The 19,290-nt window shown below is 47.0% G+C and overlaps 1 protein-coding gene across 1 annotated transcript in view; it reads left to right on the top strand.

Moving 5' to 3' along the window:
• The window catches only part of SORL1 (sortilin related receptor 1), a 160,545-nt gene extending 156,077 nt beyond the window's left edge, over window positions 1-4,468 (top strand). The window contains exon 48 of the mRNA XM_033861888.2: window positions 282-4,468. Coding sequence (XP_033717779.1) covers window positions 282-349 — 68 coding nt within the window. The 3' untranslated portion in view covers window positions 350-4,468. The remainder of the gene's footprint in view (window positions 1-281) is intronic.
• Window positions 4,469-19,290: the final 14,822 nt, after the last annotated feature.

Raw genomic sequence — 19,290 nt, 5'->3', positions numbered from 1 at the left:
GTTGGACTTTGGGGTAGGGAATAAGATCTTCCCTCGTCAAAGATTTACTTTTCTTATTTGGTTAATTTCAAGTACCATGAAAATAAGCTTGGCCACCCGTTGATGGGGAACAGGTGACCCAAGAGTGTCAGAGAGAAGATGGGCTGGGTTTCAGCATCGATTCTTGTGCCTGGCTGGCTCCAGCTGGGGCTTGTGCTGTAGGGATGGAGGGTCAGTGGTGGGGTGTGGGGTTGGGCGGAAGTGCCCCGGAACTCACCAAGGACTGACTGTCTTGCCTTTAGGGGAGGACGATGAAGATGCTCCGATGATAACTGGATTTTCCGACGACGTCCCCATGGTGATAGCCTAAAAGAGCTTTCCTCACTAGAAACCAAATGGTGTAAATATTTTATTTGATAAAGATAGTTGATGGTTTATTTTAAAAGATGCACTTTGAGTTGCAATATGTTATTTTTATATGGGCCAAAAAAAAAACAACAAAAAAAAAACAAAAAAAAGGAGGAAAGAAAGGAATGAATAAACTTTGTCGTAATCAACTGTGAACTTCAAACCAGGTTGATTTTAGTAACCAAATTGCTTTGATTTGATATTAGTGTAGTCTTACAGGGCTGTGCTTACTGGGCATGCTTTTTAAGTCTGTGAGATAATTTTGGTTCAGTAAATTGGCCATTCTTTTTATTTTTCTAAGACACAGAAATGTATTTAATAAAAACTTCGAGAGTGACGGGTAGAATCCCTCCTCCTCGAAAGTATGCTCAAATTAAAATTTTTTTTTGCATTTAGTTTCTATGAAAGTGTTTGGGCGTATGACGGGGGAAGGTTCTTTTGTGTTATTTTGTTAATTTATTGGAACTCTGTACAGGGCAAGGCTTTAGTGGTCATCTGACACCACACATGTTATGAGCCCCTCGCCTATAGGGTTGAGGCGTGGGGAACAGAAGCAGTTTTGTTTCCATTCCAGAAACAATCCATTTTTATTCACTCGTGTGTCACACGACGGTGTTTGACAGAAGAGCATATTGAATCATTGCTCCATTTCAGTTAAACAGAGATGCAGCTTGGGAAGCCCTGCAAGCAACAGCTTCCTCTCTCATGTAAATGGATAGATTCTTACTGTACACACCTCTGTACAAGATGTAGCTTTGAAAGCTACAAAATGATAACACTGCTTTATTATACACTGGTGTCATTGTCATTGCAAAACACTGCTCTGGTTGTGGGAGAGAGTTCTAGATTTGTGCCATGATAGCTACACTGGCAGATACAGTACCTAATTTTTCCTCTTGGGATTTTTTGTTTCGTTTTGTTTTTACTTACCGCTGAAGAATGTCAGATGTAAAGTTTTGTATTTGTGTTGAGTTGGCCGCTTACTGTCCTTAAAAATCCGTACTGATATATGCAGTCATTTTGAATTGGGTCAGTGCCTTCTCTTTTCTTCTCTTCTACCACCTGCCTCACCTGTACCCCTGCCCAGTTTAAAGAGAAAATGCTCTTCACTCTTACAGAGAGACAGGAGATGTGTGAATTTGAGACCATTCGATCCAGTTCATGGTAGTGGCAACGCTAGAGTTGATATGCTCTGTAAAATAAGCTGGGCTGTATCCTTCTGCCTTTCAATGCCTACCCTGTATTCAAACCGTGGCCACTTGGCAGGTGTGTGAAATCCACTGGGGACTGGTGCCCACTCTTGAGACCTAGTGTTGTTAGCAGCAGTGTCTAGCATTGTTGTGACGCCTATCGTATGCACCTCACTGCAGAACTTCTTCCTGAACGAGAAGCAGTGAGCTCTAGGGATATTCCAGAGTCATGCTTCTGCACGTGTGTCCCTCACCTGCAAGCTTTGTCAAAACCCCGTCTCCTCTTAGATGCAATGCATCACCTTCTCACAAGTATTTGCTTCCTTTTAACCAGAAGTATCATTCTTCGCTGATAACATAGTTTTGTTCTACCTGGGGAGTGTTTGGGAAACAAAGAGCCAATTAAAGTTTTTTTAGTTAAAGCATTTTATTTGTGTATATATATATTCTGCTTGAGGAGTATTTTCAATTGTAGACGTTTAGTACGTCGTGAGCGGTGGTAAATGACAAGCCTTCTTCCAGCATGTTTTTCTTCTATCTCTTTCCCGTGTTATGTTTTTAAAGACTGGAATTTCTTTGGCTTTATCTTGTCTTACCGTGGAGTTTCATTCAAAACTCCGAGCCCTACCACCTCCCCTTTTTATAAATAAGCACTTTAAGTAACTGAAAGATGAATGATCTGGTGGGAGGCAAGTCATTTAATCGAACCACTAGAAAGTCTATTTTCTTCTTTTCTTTTTCTGCCAACTTTTTGGTGGCATTTGTGAAAGCTGATATCAAAGGCTCTGAGACTTTATATTCAGTTTTTCCATAGGCAAAAGCCTTCCTACAGAGCACATGTCTCCAGTTGGCAACTTGAGATATTTCTGAGCTTCCGAGTCTTATTCCCAGTGCCTGCCAATGCTTAGTGCGCTGTACTGTATAGACTGGCCATCACCCCTCTCCTTGGAAAATGCTACTGGGCTGTTGGAGAAAAAGCAGCCTTTTAGGGCTAGAGTATTTTATATAAACAGAAGAGCTAAGTTCCCGAAGACTAAGCTAGATAGATGGAGCTATGTGGAAATTGTCTATTTTTATGAACTTTTGAAGCACGCACTCTCACCTCCCTCTGCATGGCTTTGTGAGGTTTGATGTATATACGCCGTCTGCAAGAGTCCCAAGGTGGGAGTGACAAGAGCAAATGAGAACAGAAAACTCCGTGGAGACTTTGAAGGTGACCAGATAATTGTCTTCACTGTGACCAGTTGGAGCCTTTGAAGAAGGGGCTTTTGTACCTCACTGGAGATCCTACCTCCAGAGTTCACGCTGTATAGGGAAAGGGCTTTATTTTCTTCCAGGATGCGTTAGAATTTCAGAAGCCCACATTCATGTGGTCGGCGGACCATGAGTGGACCACTACAGTTTGGCGGGCGGGGGCTTGTGTATAAATGTCCTCTGGAAGTTGGTTTTGCCCCTTGATGGATTGAATGGCCCTCAAGCCTTACGAGATGTGGGTCCGTGTGGATAAAATAACAAGAGAATAGACTTCTGCAGAGGAATCCAGGGAGAGGCCATGCCTATGCAGACCCTTTTCCAGACAGGTGAGACGCTCCCGTGACTGCTGGCTGGCCCTGGCAAGCTGGGTAAATAGTTACGAAGCTGGGTAACTGGTTGAAACTTCTGACTTTGGGAAGAGGGGTTCCTGGGGTTCCATCTCTGGGAGTTTCACTGGGGATATTTGTGGGGGACAGATGTGCGACACACAGCTACATGTTCTCTCTGCCCAACACGTGTGACCCACTAGATGCAGCTCTCCAACAATTTAAGGAACTTCTCAGACCAGTGGACATTTTTGGGCAGGGGGACTGGACAGTCCTGCCTTCAAATATTCGCCTAGTGGTAACTCTCCATCTAGTGAGGTCATGTTCTCGGTACTTCCTTAAGGGCAGAAACCCCATCCGGTCGGGTTTGGTTGGTCGCTTTCCCACTAAGAATGTCACAGTGAATCCCTGAGACGTTTCTCTTCCTTGCGGAGAATTGGGGGTCCCTCAAAGAAAGGATCCAGGGAAGTCAGCAAACCCCATACCACTTCCATATTGATTTTAGGGATTGACTCCAAAATGCTGTGCAGAATCTTCACTCGTGTTGATATTGTATCTTGACGTTCCTATTGCATTATTTTTCTTAAAGGAAGCGTGTGCTGCCTTTCAGGTACAATTTTTATGTAATAAAAGCCAGTGCATCACGTTTATATAGACCACTTTCTATGCAAGACCGAGGTATGGAGCTGATAGCGAGAGATTATGTGTGCTGTTGGGTACACAGATGGCAAGCATGTTTTCGGAAGGGGTACCCCCAGCAAACGTGGGTTGAGGGAGGATGGGTCGTGTATATGTTTCTGCCCACTAATTTTGAGCAGCCATATTTGGAATTAAATCATCGGAGCCAAGTAACCCAAGAACGGTATTAGTTTCATGTGTAATAGCTCAAATGGGACAAGTACGAATGCTGGAATGGAACATTATTCTCTGATATTCCATGTCATTTCTCAACGAAAGGCTCTTGTTGTGAATTATTAGAACCTACAGGCAAAAATCAAAAGTATTTGCAGCAAAATAAAGGCCTACTCTGCTCTTAAAGTGAAACACTGTATCCTTGCTTCTCTCCAAAGTGAAATTAGGTATTTATCATTTCAGTTGCCTCGATAAGTTTCCACATCTCTGGTTTATGCTGAAGATTTTACTATATTGTCTCACAGTTTTAAATCATTTTTGTCTCAATGTCAACTTTTTTCACTGAATAAAAATTTAACTGGGTCAAGAAAACACCTCTTTGAATATCCACTCTCTACGCGTGTCTCGAGCTGTTCTTTGGAGTGCAATAAAGATGGTTCATACAGTCTCGGAACACCATTTGACTTGTCTGTTTTAAAGGCATGTTTATTTCATCGAGAAGAGAACGCTAAGACCTGGAAGAATTTTGTTATTAACAAGCTGGTCTCAGATGGTGGATCACGATGTCTACTCGTGTTGGCTGAGGAGAAGGGAGACATGGTGGCTGTTTCGAAATAAATAAAATTATTCTGCCAGGACGACAACTAAGTGGCTCCCTTAAAGCTGTAACTACCTTTGCTAAGAGACAATTTGCTAAGAGGGCAATTTTCAAATCTGAGAGAAGAAAGCACAGCGGTATGATGAGGCTTCTGGAGGTGATGAAGTCTATGAGGGTTGCCACACCTGCCTCTGATCGGTGATGAAAGGCAGGTGGACCGACAAAGTCAGGACTGGAGAGTACGGAACGGGTGGGAGAGGGTGCTTTGGTGTGACATCTTCCGGGATGTTGCTTTTGTTTAACTATTGAGCCAGAATCAGTCTCTGAAGTTTTATCATCCCATTTGGTAGATGAGGAAAAAAGGCTCAGAGAAGTTAAGTAATTTGCTTAAGGGAAACCAGAAAGTAAATGGCAAAACCAGCCTTCAATAGAACAGTGCCCCTGTTCTGTATCACTGTGCCACCCTGCCTCCTGTCACCATTCAGTGTCAGTGAACACCCTCAATCCAGTGCCTTGCGCCCAGAAGAATCCCAAGGGGATACCTACCATCCGGTCATGGCCTAGCCCTTAGGTTCCAGGCTTAGATAGAGGGTTTTGTCGACATACGATAGAGAGTCATCTCTCGACGGCAAACGCACCTTAACCAAGCTCCCGAGACTGATATGCAGCAAGATGACACCCATTTATTAATTCACCTCAGGAAATCGCCCTGTCTCTTAGCAGGTTCATGTGGCCAGTACATTCTCCCCGTGTAAGGAGCTCTACCTAAGAAGCCAGTTACGGCGAGAAGGTTGCTTGTTGAGCTAGGGGTCTGGGCGTGAATAGTGGTCGCCCAATAAATACTGAACGGATAACGAATGCTGGACGTTCCGCTAGAAGAAGAATCTACTCCATACAAACTTAGTATTTGAAACCTTCAGGATATAGATACTCCCTGTATCCATTTCTATTTAAGAAGGCCTTGCCAGTGGGATCGTAATCCTTGAAGTCCCTTTGCCAGTTTCCCCTGGACAGGGCTTGGGCACTGCCCGTGTCTGGCACCCTGAGTCATCTTTTTGTTTTGTGGTTGAGTTCACTGCCCCCGACACGAAAACATTCTGTAGCTGATGTTAACCCTGCATTCAGACTGGGCTATAATAATATCTTCCTGGCTCGAGAGCCGTGTTTCTGTAAGATTATTCTGCCTATCATGTGTTGATTTTAAAGTTTAACCCTGGGAGGATACTGTTGTTGAGTCCTTGGGGTGACAGTGTAGCCCTCAAACCCTGCCTACCTGTGTCAGCTGTGAGTCTCTGGTTCCCTAGGCCACAGTAAATTAAAAATGGAAAAAGATGATTAAGGCAGAAGCCCTGACAACAACAGATGAAAAGCTATCAGAAAATATAGACTGTCAGAAACCTCTGTTAGAGAGAAAGGAATTCAACAGTTTGTTGGGGCCATTTAGTATAGAACCTATCGGGCCCCAAAGGTACAGAGTCCTACAAGTTACATGACCCACTTGATGAAAATAATAATGGTTCTCCTCAGTTTGGCCCCTGTTCTTTACCAGTTGCTGTGCTAAACGCTTTATAATTTCTTTTTAAATTCTAAAAGTGATCCTGTGATTTAGATAGTTAACCTTTGTTTTAAGAGATGAGGACAATTGCTCGTAAGAGAGGCTGAGTGACACCTCCAAGATCTCACATGTAGGAAGTGGTAGAATCCAGACTCAAACCTAGATTTATTCCATTCTTGAGTTCGTGTTCCTATTCGCCATGCTGCTTTGCCCTTTTGGTACACTATTAGAAGTCTGTAATAGTAATACTGTTTAGGGAATTCAAGGGTAGAGGTAATACATTTTTAAAAGATCTCCACCAGAAAGATTAAAAATGACATTTGGAGACAGAGGTAAACTTCAATTGCTTTGCAAAATCATTTATGTGGAACACAATATTTCCTACTGATGCTAGATCACTGAAGCCTTTTTTTTAATTGGAATTTTTTTTTTTAAGAATTCAGTAATCAGAAACACGAACGATTCTTTTGCTTTGCGACAACCCAGTTAGATTTGATCAAAATCCTTTGCATCTTGGGAAACGATGTCCAGTGCACATTTTACTAACCTTTATTTATGTACACAGTGGAGCATACGATTGCACCATGTCCCATTAGGGTGCTAATTGGGCTCACACAAGACCAGTAGGGTCCCAGCAAAAGGGGGTGGCTGCCATTCTTTTTATACAACCCTAACTGGCTTTGATGCCAGTGCCCCATTAATTTTTTGTAAAAAGATTATGTGTAGGGTAATTTGAGCCTACAACAATTTACAGAAGAACAATGATGTTATGCTTTTAAAAATGCTAATGTTATCATTGTCGTGCCGCAACCCTATTTAACGCCAGATGACAACTGGTAATGTTTGGGAATATTTGTGTGAAAACAATATCATACTTAAAACTCAGCATCAGCAAACTTTGAGGAAGAAAAAAAAGGCTCGAATTTAAATGTAAATCAGCCTTTTATGAAATTTGCCCTTTGGTTGTATGCTGGTACATAAAGCCCTCAAGATCAATTGAATGAAGAGGTCTCATAATGAGACTTTAATTTTCAATCTCTCTCTAGCAGAAGCAGAACCTATTCGTTACCCAGGGATTGATCACACCCTAGGTGGTGCTGAATTACCTGGGGGTAGGTGTGCACGTGTGTTTTATGGAATTCTTCATAGGCAGTAGATGAGCGATACAAGAACATCAAGCCCTTGATTTCATAAACACACCTTACTTCGAACCCCAGACAGCTCGACTGCTCCCAAGAATTGGCACATCTTCAAAGGAGGAAATTTTAATCCCCTTGAAATGATTCAAGGGAATGTGTTTAAGACCCTGAATACAATACATGGTCCCTAAACACTTTGAGCGATAGTAGTCCTATGGCAATAAGTCATAATAGCAAATAAGTGTTTGTTTTATGCCAGGCGTTGTTCAGGGGGTTTCTTGTGTATTAACTAATTTAATCCTCACAATAATCTTGTAAGGAAGATATTATTATCCTCATGTTATAGATAAGGAAACTGATGCACAGAAAGGTTAAGAAATTGGCCCAAGTACACAACAGTTAGTAAGAGGCAGGGCTGAGATTTGAACCCAAGTAGCTTGATTTCGGAGTCTGTGCTTTTCTTTCACACAGACACGCCAGGTGACCCTTTGAGAGCCTCATTTGGGTGTATACATTTGGAATTTATTTTAACCAGTTTATCTTTTTAAACATTTATTTTTTTGGATTATAAAAGGAGTTTGTATCCACTATAGAAATTTGGGAAAAAATGAAAGAAGCAGCAAGAAGGAAATGAGATTTCCTGGTAAAATCCCAGAGACAACCACTGTTAACATTTGGTGTGTGTCCCTTTATCACTTTATTTTGTATGAGCAATTGCATCTGGTTACAGTTCTGTTGTCGTGAATATGACCAAGTTCACGTGGGAGAGTTTCCCAAAGCTCTGCTACTTCTGTTCTGTCCTGGTTCCACCACAAAGACGAACCTGAATGCAGATCTCAAAAGCAGCCTGATACCCTCTTCCCCTTTGTCCCTATAAGCAGTTTTGATATAGACTTACTCTGAGGACCAGTGGAACCAGAGGACCACCATGCCATCAGCTGCATTTCTACCTATCATCACAGTGAAGTACTTTGACTCATCTTCTGTACTAGTGAAACTCATAGGAGGATTTACTTGAGTCACTTCGTTATCTCTGGCTCACTAATTTTTCCCTGTTGAGTGTTTTGCTGCTCGGAAATATGGGAGGAACAGCTTTCGATGCATCCCATCAAAGGAAATGGACAGCGTTAAGTAGACATGAGAGCATAAGACAGATGCGTAAGCAGAAGGTGCTTCGCAAACATGGTTGTCATATGACTGTGTTTGGTCCCAAAGTAACCTGAGTCATCAAGAGGGATGTGTCTGAGTTCTGAGGAAGAGAAGGGGATGGTCTAAAGCCAGGGGGTGGGGTCACTTTGCGTGTTTCTGGGTGATGGGGTAGGAGGAAAAGAAGCACTTGGAAGGAGCCTTGGAGGTATTAATATTTAGTGTTGGATGGTGAGCACTTTCTCCGTTTCAACAGGGCAGGGGATGTGTTAAACGGCAAAAGAGTTTCCCTAAATATTAAACTGCAGCATCTAGCTTTGCAAGAGCTGGAGGGTAGAACAGGTGGATTTTATGTGAATAGATGCTGAGCCCCCATTGGAATCTCTTATAAATGTCTGCAGGTGTCTAAGATAGAGAGGTATCAGGCAGAAGAAGAGGGAATTCTGAGGATTTGGGCAGTTCCCAAATAAGTCAGAGATTAATGTCAGGTGTCAAGCTCTAGGCTGACAAGACTCAATACTCCCTGTCAGTCAGGCACCTGATTCCTGGACCCCAGAGCAACATTCGTTTAAGAAATATTATCTGAGCACTTCCTCTGTACCAGGTCCTGCATTAGTCTCTGGAAGAAGAATGTAAAAGCAGACAGGATGCTTGCCCTCTGGAACAGCAGAGAATAAACCTCAGGGTTGGCAAGTCACTTACGAGTCTTGTGTAGATGGTGTATGTGATTTCATAAAAGGGGAAACGGAGGCTAAGGATGTTACATGACTTGCTTAAGAGCTCAGCTAATTAGGGAGTTAACCCATCTTAATTCTCAAAGCCTGTGGTCAAGCCTGTGCTGGGGTCTCCCATGATTACGCTGGGGGAGGAAGGAGGCTCCAGTTCAGCTTCTAAGAGAAACACTGAAACCCTACTTCGAGGAGAAGAGTGCATCATTGGCTGCGTATCCACATTTTAATTAATAATGTCATACCTTGTTTCCTTTGAGCTATTGCTTTTTATATGTAGACTTCCTCAATGGAAGGCAGGACGAATGGAAGACTACTAGCCCACTTCGATAGGTCCAACTCCGGGAGAGAGCGCGGGCTGAGGTCGCATCCTAGTGCTGCAGTTCTTGCCATGTGACTACAGAGACCACTTGTCAAGTCTCCCTAGTGCCGTAGTTTTCTTGTCCATCAAATGGAGTGATACCAAAGCTGACACCACAGGGTGTTGGGAGGTCTAACGAAACATGTGCAAGAGCTTTGAAGCTGGAAGGTGCTGTAGGATTAGGCGGTTTTTGGAGCTCAGAGACTGAGCTGGGCTGGAGATCTTGCTGCAGAGGTACATCTAGAATGGTCAGAGTTAGAGGGGTCGGTGGAGATAAAAGCCTGGAGAGAGAGAGAGAGAGAGAGAGAGAGATGTTGGGAGTGAAAAGAGATCCGAAAGTAACACCCAAAGCCGAGGAACCTGGGCCAAGCCAGATTGGAGCCCTCAGGTGCCCTCGGAGGAGGGAGTAGTCAGTCCTGGCAAATGCCTCAAGGAACCGCGACCAGCGTCTGCGGGGCACTTCCTCTGTGCCTGGCAGCCCTTCATGCAGAGTTGCATGTGGTCAAGGGTCTGGGCTCAGATGGCCTGAGTTGGAACCCTGCCTGGGGAACTGGTGACTCTCGGTGTCTTGCCCCTTTTTGCCCTGCTGTTTCCTCACCTGTAAATAATGATCCTTTAGCACCTACCTCATAGGGTTGCTGCGAGGGTGAAATCAGATTCGATACGTTAGGTAACGCCTATGAAATGCCACAACTCTGAACGCTGTCTAGGAGAGTGACTCTTGTCCTCCCCACAGCCCTGCGAGGCGGACCCTGATTTTATTTATTTATTTATTTTTGCGGTACGCGGGCTTCTCACTGCTGTGGCCTCTCCCGTTGCGGAGCACAGGCTCCGGACGCGCAGGCTCAGCGGCCATGGCTCACGGGCCCAGCTGCTCCGCCGCATGTGGGATCCTCCCGGACCGGGGCACGAACCCGCGTCCCCTGAATCGGCAGGCGGACTCTCATCCACTGTGCCACCAGGGAAGCCCTGGACCCTGATTTTAGATGAGACCAGTGGTGTCCTCACAAGAGGGCTTTTGGGGCATGAGGTGTGGACGCTAGCTTAGCGTAGGATGAGCAGGGCGTGGACGGTGTGGAGGAGCCGTCTTCAGGCTCCTCTTTCTCTACTTTCCAGAGAGAGACCTAGTGCGAGCTGGACCCAGACTAGCACAGCATCCAGACAGATACTCGTGAAACTGAGTCCCTCCCAAACCAAGTTCCCCTGCCGAGTTTATGATTAACCTCTCTGCACAAGACTTTATTCCCTTTCTTGTCCCATCTCTGTTCCATTGAGGGGTATCAAAAAAGGGGGGATCGAAACTGCACAGGAACCTGCAGGGCCCTCCGTGTCCCCTACTTCTTGTTTGTAGAAAAAGGCTTTAGTCTCCTAGGCCTCCCTGAGTTCCAAAGAGCAGATTCAAGCAGTTACTAATTAGGGAAGTGAGGTAATGCAGAAACAAAGGAAAAGCAGTTATGCAAGAAAAGTAAGGTAGTAGTTCGGCAATGAGAGTTCTAATTCCTCCTGAAGGAATATACAATCTGATGCAGATCTTTGAGTTAACAGGCACTTAAGACGCCCACCCAGGTGAGGATGGTGACTACATGCCGACCAAAAGCACGAGACCCCAGACTGAAACCAGGAGGTTAATGATTAAGACTCCGTGAGTACCACGCTGTTACCTCACCACTAACCAATCAGAAGAAAGTCATGCCCCCTGCAGCCCCACCCCCAAATTTTGCCTTTAAAAAACCCTTCCTTGGCGTTCAGCTCTTCGGAGCGTGAGTCGTACGTTCTTCTTGCTTGGTGTCTGCAATAAGTGCTGCACTTCATTTCACCACAACCGGGCATCAGCAGACGGGCTTCACGGCATGGCAGGTGAGTGGACTCAAGTTAGATGTGGTAACACTTGCTTCTCCATGTTTGCTGCTGCTGCTGAAAGTGCAAAGAGAGAACCCAGGTCACTGGGATGCAGAGGGGGAGTGGTTGATGGTGGGTGCCTGACCTGGAGGGAGGGGATGGAGAGGGGAGAATGCCCCCTCCATCACTAGCACACTGCACTGGGGGGAGGGAGCCCCCCACTCCACCTCCCTCAGCACCTGGCAGTGGCATGTGGTGGTCTGGGAGGGGGGATGCTGGCCCCAGCCTCAGCCCCCTTACTCCACGTCCACTCAGCAGTCCCCACGCTAAGCACTTGGGATGCAAAGATAAAGGAGGAGCCAGGCTACCTGCCATCCGCAGGCTGGAGGGCCCAGCCCTGCCAAGTGCCCTGACAGAGGCAGGGACGCGATGCTATGGAGGCTGAAGGGGATGGAACAGACGTACATTCGGCGACGTTGGGGAAGGTGCCAGTGTGGAGTTGGCACTTGACCGAGGCCTTGCGGAATGAGTAGGAGTTTGCCCCGTGGGGGGTGGGGTGAGGGCAGGTGTGTGAAGACTGTGGTCTGTGGAGGGAAGTCAGTTGGGTGCAGCTGCTGTGGGCCGTGCTGGGGGCGGTTCCGGGTGAGGGGCACGTGGCCGAACCGGAGTCCGTGTGTTCACAGCAGAGCAGGGCCTATCTGAAACCCTGGCGTTTGCAGCAGAGGATGGTTTATGGCAGGACACCAAGCAAGGAGAACAGGCAACTCGTGCTCAAATGACCCAGACTCCCTGGTGGCTTTCAGGGAAGGGTTTTTAAAGACAACATTTGGGGTGAGAGCTGCAGGGGGCATGACTTTCTTCTGATTGGCTGGTGGTGAGGTAACGGGGCGGTGTTCCAGGAATCTTAATCAGCCCTCTGGTGCCAAACAGTCTGGAGTCTGCGTGCTTGCGGTCAGCATGTAGTGTGGTCAGCATCCTCCACCTGGGTGGGGTGGAGGGGGGCCTTAGTTCCTGCAGAGCAACTCGAAGACTTGCAGCAGATTGTTGTGTGTATCCCTTGAGGAGGAACTAGGACTCTGCTTTATGGCTGACTTAACTGTCTCCTGGCTGCTTTCCCTTTGTTTCTACATTCCTTCACTTCCCTAATTCGTAATTGTTTGAATCTGCGCTTTGGAACTCAGGGAAGGCTTAGGAGACTAAAGCGTTTTTTCTACAAACAAGAAACAGAGGTGTGTGTGTGTGTGTGTGTGTGTGTGTGTGTGTGTGTGTAGCATGGAGGGGCTTTTGTACCCGGGAGGGTGCTCGGTTTCGATGACATTGTAATTCGTGGCAGAGCTTCTTCTGGAAAACCTTCTGGAGTCTTCTGGAATACCAGCAGTATCCTCTAAGTCCAGAGGGAAGCATATTGGAGCAACCTCCCATTTTTCTCACAGTGTTCCAGAAAGGCAGCTCTGGGCTCAGAGGACCTTGGACTTGCACTGAGCATTCAGATCTTACCAGGTGACCTGACTTCCACTTTCTCCTGTGTCTCATGGTCAGGGTGCTTATGAGGTTTTCAGAGACGGAAGTGTGGGTGAGGTGGGTTGAGTAGTGCAGATCGAGTTCAAACCTACCATGTTTTATACCCCAGATGCATTCTGGAATGTGTCAATCTGTTTTCCGTGAATTCAATAGAATCTTAAAGAAATTAGAGGGAGCTGTCATTTCATGGAGTTCAAACCTGCCTCTCTATCAAATGAAGGGTCCTTTTGTAATGCAAATGCCTGCTCTTCTTGAGCTGTGATTCTGTCTTGACTTTCTCTAAACGACACACACCTCTATGGGGCAGAATGTGGGGCTTACAGGCAGCATTTTCAACGCCAGGCAAATGTCCATCCCCCGCCTTTGTTGTAACCACTCGCTTTGGTGGTCTTTGTTTAGATCAGGTATTATTTTGGCCACTGGAGGGCCCTCCAGATAGAGGATGCCTGGAGAATCCCGAATGTGTCCCTGAGCCCAGGCTCCAGCTCACACCCAGATTTTTGAGCAGGCAGGACATCTTGCAAATCGGATTTAACTGGGGAGAGTAGCAGTAGCATTGATGTTTCTTTTATTTAGGAATTTAAGCATAAGAGAAACCTCTATTTAAAAGAGCAGCTTTTGGATTACAGTCTATTTGGAGCTGGAAAGGAGGTGCTAATCTTATGTGTGGAGAGTGATGAGGCAGAAGTCAGCACAGCTTAGAAAAGCGGAGCTTTGAACAAAGGTTATTTCTCTGTGTGAAGGGAATCACACCAAGGTGTATGGAGCGAGGTAGGACCATAGAATTTATTTTTATAAGGAGGAAAAGAGAGTTTAGATAGGACACCTGGTAAAGCACAAAATGACTGCTGTTTATTTTCATGCCACATCTTTTCACCTGCAGTTTTCTACTTTATTCTCTGAGTCTAGTTCAGAGATGTTATTTTGCTGAATGTTGCCAAAACACCCTAACTTCTGTGCTCAAAGATGTCCCTGTGGCATGAGAAATTCCAGATCCAGTCCCCCCATGGATCAAAACACACACCTGTTGCAAATGAGAAAAAGTCAAGGGAAGAGTCCAGCAAAGAAATATGGGCCGGTGACCAGGTTTCCTCAGTTTACAAAACAAAGAAAATTCGTCAGAACTCTCCAGGGCAGATCAATATCAAACCAGACTAAAACAAAGTCTCATGTTCTAATCGCTTAAGGCCTGCAACAAAAACTGAAGTTGATTGTATTGATTTGCATGGTTCCCCTGAACTAGTAATTTTCCACCACCAGAGCAGGGCAGGCTTGACTTGTAAACCGCTTTGAGGATGAATTTGGGCCCCAGCCATTGAAGAACTTGGTTCTATGGAAACAGATAAGGCCACTGGAGATACAGGTAGAGTAGGGCAAGATCTGTGAAGACTGAGCTGGTTCTCAGTTCCTCAGAAAGAGGAAATGAAACTCTTTCTGACTCATCCCTTAGATGGTGGTGTAACTGAACTGAACTGAGGTCCACTCGCCTGCCATGCAGCAAAGCCAATTTACTGACACATTGTGGTGAAGGAAAGTACAGTGTGTGTTTGCAGGGCACCAAGCAAGGAGAAGGGCTCATGCTCAAAAGACCCATGCAGAGGACATCTCTTTCTGTATTTATTTAGGGGTGAAATGGAAGAATGGGAAGGACTGAGCCTCAGTAGAGAACCTCAGTTTCCCTTTGAACTGGGGAGTTTATAGGTAAGGTGGGAAAAGATGAGCAGACAGATTGACTCCAGTCCGTATTAGCAGACTTTCCTCTTCTGGGAACGTCAAAGGTAGGCAGCAGAGAACTGAGGGTGTGTTCAGCAGATGCGTGTCAAGGGAGGTAAAGGGACTGAGTGAGATCTGTGAGCCTGGACCTTTACATTCGACCACAGTTCTTTCCCCTGTCGATTAACCCCTCACAGCCTGTGTCTTGTTGGGGAGTTCTGTTCACATAGCCGTATCTTGGAATTTTGCTTCTCCCAAGGATGACGCCTGGGAGTCAAGTCTAGGACCCACCCAATTCTGATGTTGCGTGATAGGATGCAGTTTGAATGGTCCCCTAGCAGGGTTGTCCTCTGGCAATGAGCTCCCCAGGAACTGGAGAGAAGGATTGGACTTTAAAGAGGAATGGAGGTCAAGGCTGACACGGGTTGACTGAAATCAGTTATTTAGGGGATTAGACAACACAAGGGATGATTGGGAGAATCAAACTTCTCAGAATTGCCCCCAAACACTGAGAAAAGGTCGACTGAGGGTCTGGAATCCCCTCCCTGCCTCTGAACTCACAGCTGTCATTTGTCATGGACACTGACTTGACATTAAACATACATTTTCCTCTGACATATTTGTATTGTTTTAAAAACTGTATGACAGATAGTTGTGCTGAGTGAGTGCTGGGCACCTAGCAGGCAGGCGGTAAATATTTGCTGAACGTTGGAAAAATGCGGTGGCTTGGCTGTCAGTATGGTTCCTATTCAGAACCCATCCCCAGCGCTCCATTCACACCGGGCTGGGTGGATTTTACGTCCAAGGGTTGATCAAGCCCTGCCTCACCAGAATAGTCTCTGTGAATACTGGAACATTTAGAGTAAAAGCCACCATGGCAGGAAAGAGGGACGGCTGGGGGAAGTGCAGCTGGGAGTTTTCCTAGAGAAGAGGTGCGGTTCCTTTGTTCTGGTAGATTTCAGCCAGAAGGAACAGCAAATTTTAGTGTCTGCAAACCACCAACCAGCTACTCCCCTCCCCCTTTACCTCCTTCCCTCCCGACCTGGGAATTCATTTGCCGCTTCTCCCTCCTCCTCCTCTGCCCCAGAGCAGTCCCCAGGGACAAAGCTCTTTGTTGTGAACACTCCGAGGCAATACGGACTTGGACATTCTCCAGGGCAAAATCAGGGCTGTCCTCCAAGGAGAGTGATCGCCGGGGCACAGACCCTCCCCTTCCCCCCGCACCTGTTGATCTCCCCCTTCCCGGGGTGAACGTCAAGCCGCAGTGTGCTTGGGACGCACGCGCTTCTACACCAGGCTCAGCAGATGGCGCTGGTGAGCAAAGCCCTTCCCTTCCCTGCCCCGCCCCTCCGCACCGCAGCCGGAGCCTCGCTGGTCTAAAGCGAAAACAGATGTTTTCATCATTTCTGGATCCGGCATGTGACTTGCAGTTCAGCAGTGTGCCAACAGAGCCCAGAGATGTGCGTTCGCTTCATCCCCCGCAAAATAAAAATCCTTACTTGAACGAGCCTTCCTCCTAAGTGAGCCACTGACGCGTGATCTGTTTAATCCAAGGGCACATGTCTCATCGGGAGCCAAGTGCAAACTGCCTTTGTAGCCAGCCCTGGCTCTATAATTGGGAGGCTTTTTTCTTTTTTCTTCTTCCCCAGAGTAAAGCCAGGGCGGCCAGACTAGCTATCTTTACACCGAGGGCTGGGGAGAGGCGCTAGCTTTTTAAAATAGCCCTGGTCTGGCAGGCTGGGGACCGTGTGTGCGTGGGAGCCAGTGCGTCCCCAACAAAACAGGAAGGCCAGGACGGCGCGCCCTGTTCCCCACGCTCCCGGCAGGTGGCAGCGTCGGCCCGGCCTGGACTCTGCCAATGGCCAGGCCCAAAGCCGGGCCCTTTTACTTTTGGTGGCCTCAAAATTATTAGTTCCAGATGAGTTCTTGCAATTGTAATATTTGGTTTAACCCAATCTGCCCGATTGCGTCAGCACATGTTCAAATACAGCCGTCTGAAGTCTAACCAGACATCAGAGGCATGTTTCAGGGGGTGTCAACATTCCTTACCCTTTGAAAGAATTAAAAAAAAAAAAAATGCGCACAAAAACCCAGAGGTTGATTTATCCCCCAAACGAAAGAAGGGTGAGCCGCCTGGGGCTGAGGTGCCCGAGAGGGACAGAACAGGGGGAAATTCAGGGAAGGCGTAACAATAGAACTTTGTGGATCGAAGTCTGCTAGAATGGAACTGGATTTATTTGTTGAACTAGGAAGGGACCTCTGGGCTCTTTGAAGGTTAGAGCAAATAAGTAGAACCGGTGAGCATTTGGTTTTCTAAGAGAAGAGCCCTTCAAGTCATGTAGCTGCTATTGTGAGACACAGAATGCTATCTGCCTGCGGATGGGCCTCTGCTCACACTTGGCCTGGCAGCTCAGGAAGGGGGCCAGGGAGGAGGGGCCAGTATTTTAACACAGCTGTGAGGGGTACCCCTAGTCTCCAGCTAGGGACACAGACTGGGTTTCCTAAGCACACCAGCAGAAGGCCCTGGAGGACCCAGTTAGAAAACGCAGGACATCGTGAAGGCGTCTGGCCAGGGGACCTGCTGGAGGCCTCCAGTGTCTTGTAAACAGCCCTGCTGCAGTCGGTCACTGCCGCACCCTGGTGCTTGACACCCCGGAAACCGGGCACCCACTCTGGTGGTCTCGGGTTTTACAGACGTGTCAGCTGAGGCTAAGAGATTCACCGAGCTCCGGGGAAGAGTAGCACATGTGCTCAGGCAGCCCAGGAATCCTGCTCCGATCGTCAGACAGGAAAGGGTGTCTTGCTTCCCTTAGCGGAGGTGGAGTAGCCTGGCATTAGGAGACAGCCTCCGTCATGAGGCCCCCCTCCTCCTGCCTGTACCCCACTTTTCCATCTGTGCTCAGATTCTGCAAGCACCTCTCTCGAGGTTGCAGAGATTCCTGCTAGCCGACTGCGGGGAGCCTGGCTGTTTCCCTGCAGGTCTCTGGCTCAACATGCTCCTGATCAAAAGCCGGCACCCGTCTGGCAGATGCTTCGTGTCCTGCGTGTCAGGAGCTGGTGGCTGGTGCCGGCATCAGGCAGACAAGCAGGCTGATCGGCCATCTTGTCAGATGTGGTTGGGACCTCGCACTCGCCCCTCCCTGCTCCAGCGGCCACCCCGCTGCCTGGATTAGACATAGGAAGGGTGATGGGACCTGCACACGGCTAGCTGAACACCTCCATAATGTTTAGGGGTCCAAGCTGCAGACTGTTTTCCTCTCAGTTTGGAAAATGCATGTGTCCCTACACGTTGCTGGGGAGATGCTGATGGTCAGTCGTAAGAGCTGCACCTCCATCCTAGCAGATGCTCAGCTTGGGGAAATTATCCAGTCAGCAGACAGGTGAGCACGATACTTACCACAGTCTTTGTACACCAAGAATAGCTGAGAAATTCCAGTATTCCTCTCCACTGCCACAATAACTTTATTCCCTTCTGAGAATCAGCTTTTAGAGATTCTATAATCCAGGCTATTCAACCCTGGCTACTTAAGAATCACCTGGATGCTCCCCCAGAGATGCTGAGATCAGAATGGAAATAGGGTGGGAGACAGGCATCGTAATTTTAATCCGCAGTCTCCCTGCCCCCAGATGATTTTAATGTACACCCGAAAGTTAAAAAAAAAAAAATCACTGTGGTTCTATCCCAACTAGATGAGGTTCCTAAAAGTTAAGGGGTTTCGCCAAAGCCACTCAAGTTCGAGTCCAAGCCTGGAATTTCTGTATAAGAGCACTAGCTCCTCAGTGATGGTCGAAACTCCTCCTCCAATCACTGAGCCAATCACCTCTTCTACTATCACTTTTCCCCGTTCAGTGAAACTCTCCAATGACCACAAACCTGTGTTGGAAAGAGCAAATACTTCCTGAGGAATTTTCCGTTTTGCTCGTTTAAATAAATGCATACACTCAGAAATGAGAATCACCCTGCACCCTGATGTCCCTCATTTATCACTTCTGTTTCCAAATGGGATTCACGCCTGCACAAGGCCATCGTGTCATAACAGCTCTGCAGTGATCTGTTTTTATGGGGGAGGCAAGAGGGCCCTAGAAAATTTCAGCATCATGTTTAGGATTAAGTAGATGACAGTGAACCAAGTGAACGCGGAGCCATCCCCCCTCTCAGGCTGGTGAGACCATGGGCTTGGTTCTTGCCAGCCTTCCCTGTGACTGTTTAAGATGCTGTTTGCTTCTCAGTCTTTCCCCACTGGGGGCAACAAGCACCCTCTGAAATAACTCCATCCTGCGTGGGCAAGGAATAGTCACTGGCTCATCCCTTGAGGTAGGGTTTCAGAGAATAGATCTGTGATGCTTATAGGTTGAGTGAATGACCATAAGTCACTGGGAACAAGAGAGGCAAAGATCCTGGATATCATCGTGGTGACCAGGTCAAGTAGAAAGGAAGCTGGACAGGAGTCAGGGGCAAAGGTTCCCTGTGTGGCCTTGAAGGAGCCCTTGTACTTCTCTGGGCCTGAGTTCTCTCTCCTGGACATGACCTCTGAGGCCTCTTCTCACTCTGACATTCCGCAATGAGTCCCTGCTCTCTGGGACCTCCCCATCTTTGGTCAGATGTGAGGGACCAAATTCTTTTCTTTCCTTCTATCAATTACTCTAGAGCCATTTCCCCAGTGGCCTAAGGGCTAGTTCA

The sequence above is a fragment of the Tursiops truncatus genome, chromosome 8 (assembly GCF_011762595.2).
Source record: "Tursiops truncatus isolate mTurTru1 chromosome 8, mTurTru1.mat.Y, whole genome shotgun sequence".
Lineage (NCBI taxonomy): Eukaryota > Metazoa > Chordata > Mammalia > Artiodactyla > Delphinidae > Tursiops > Tursiops truncatus.
This window is presented reverse-complemented; position numbering and strand designations above follow the sequence as displayed.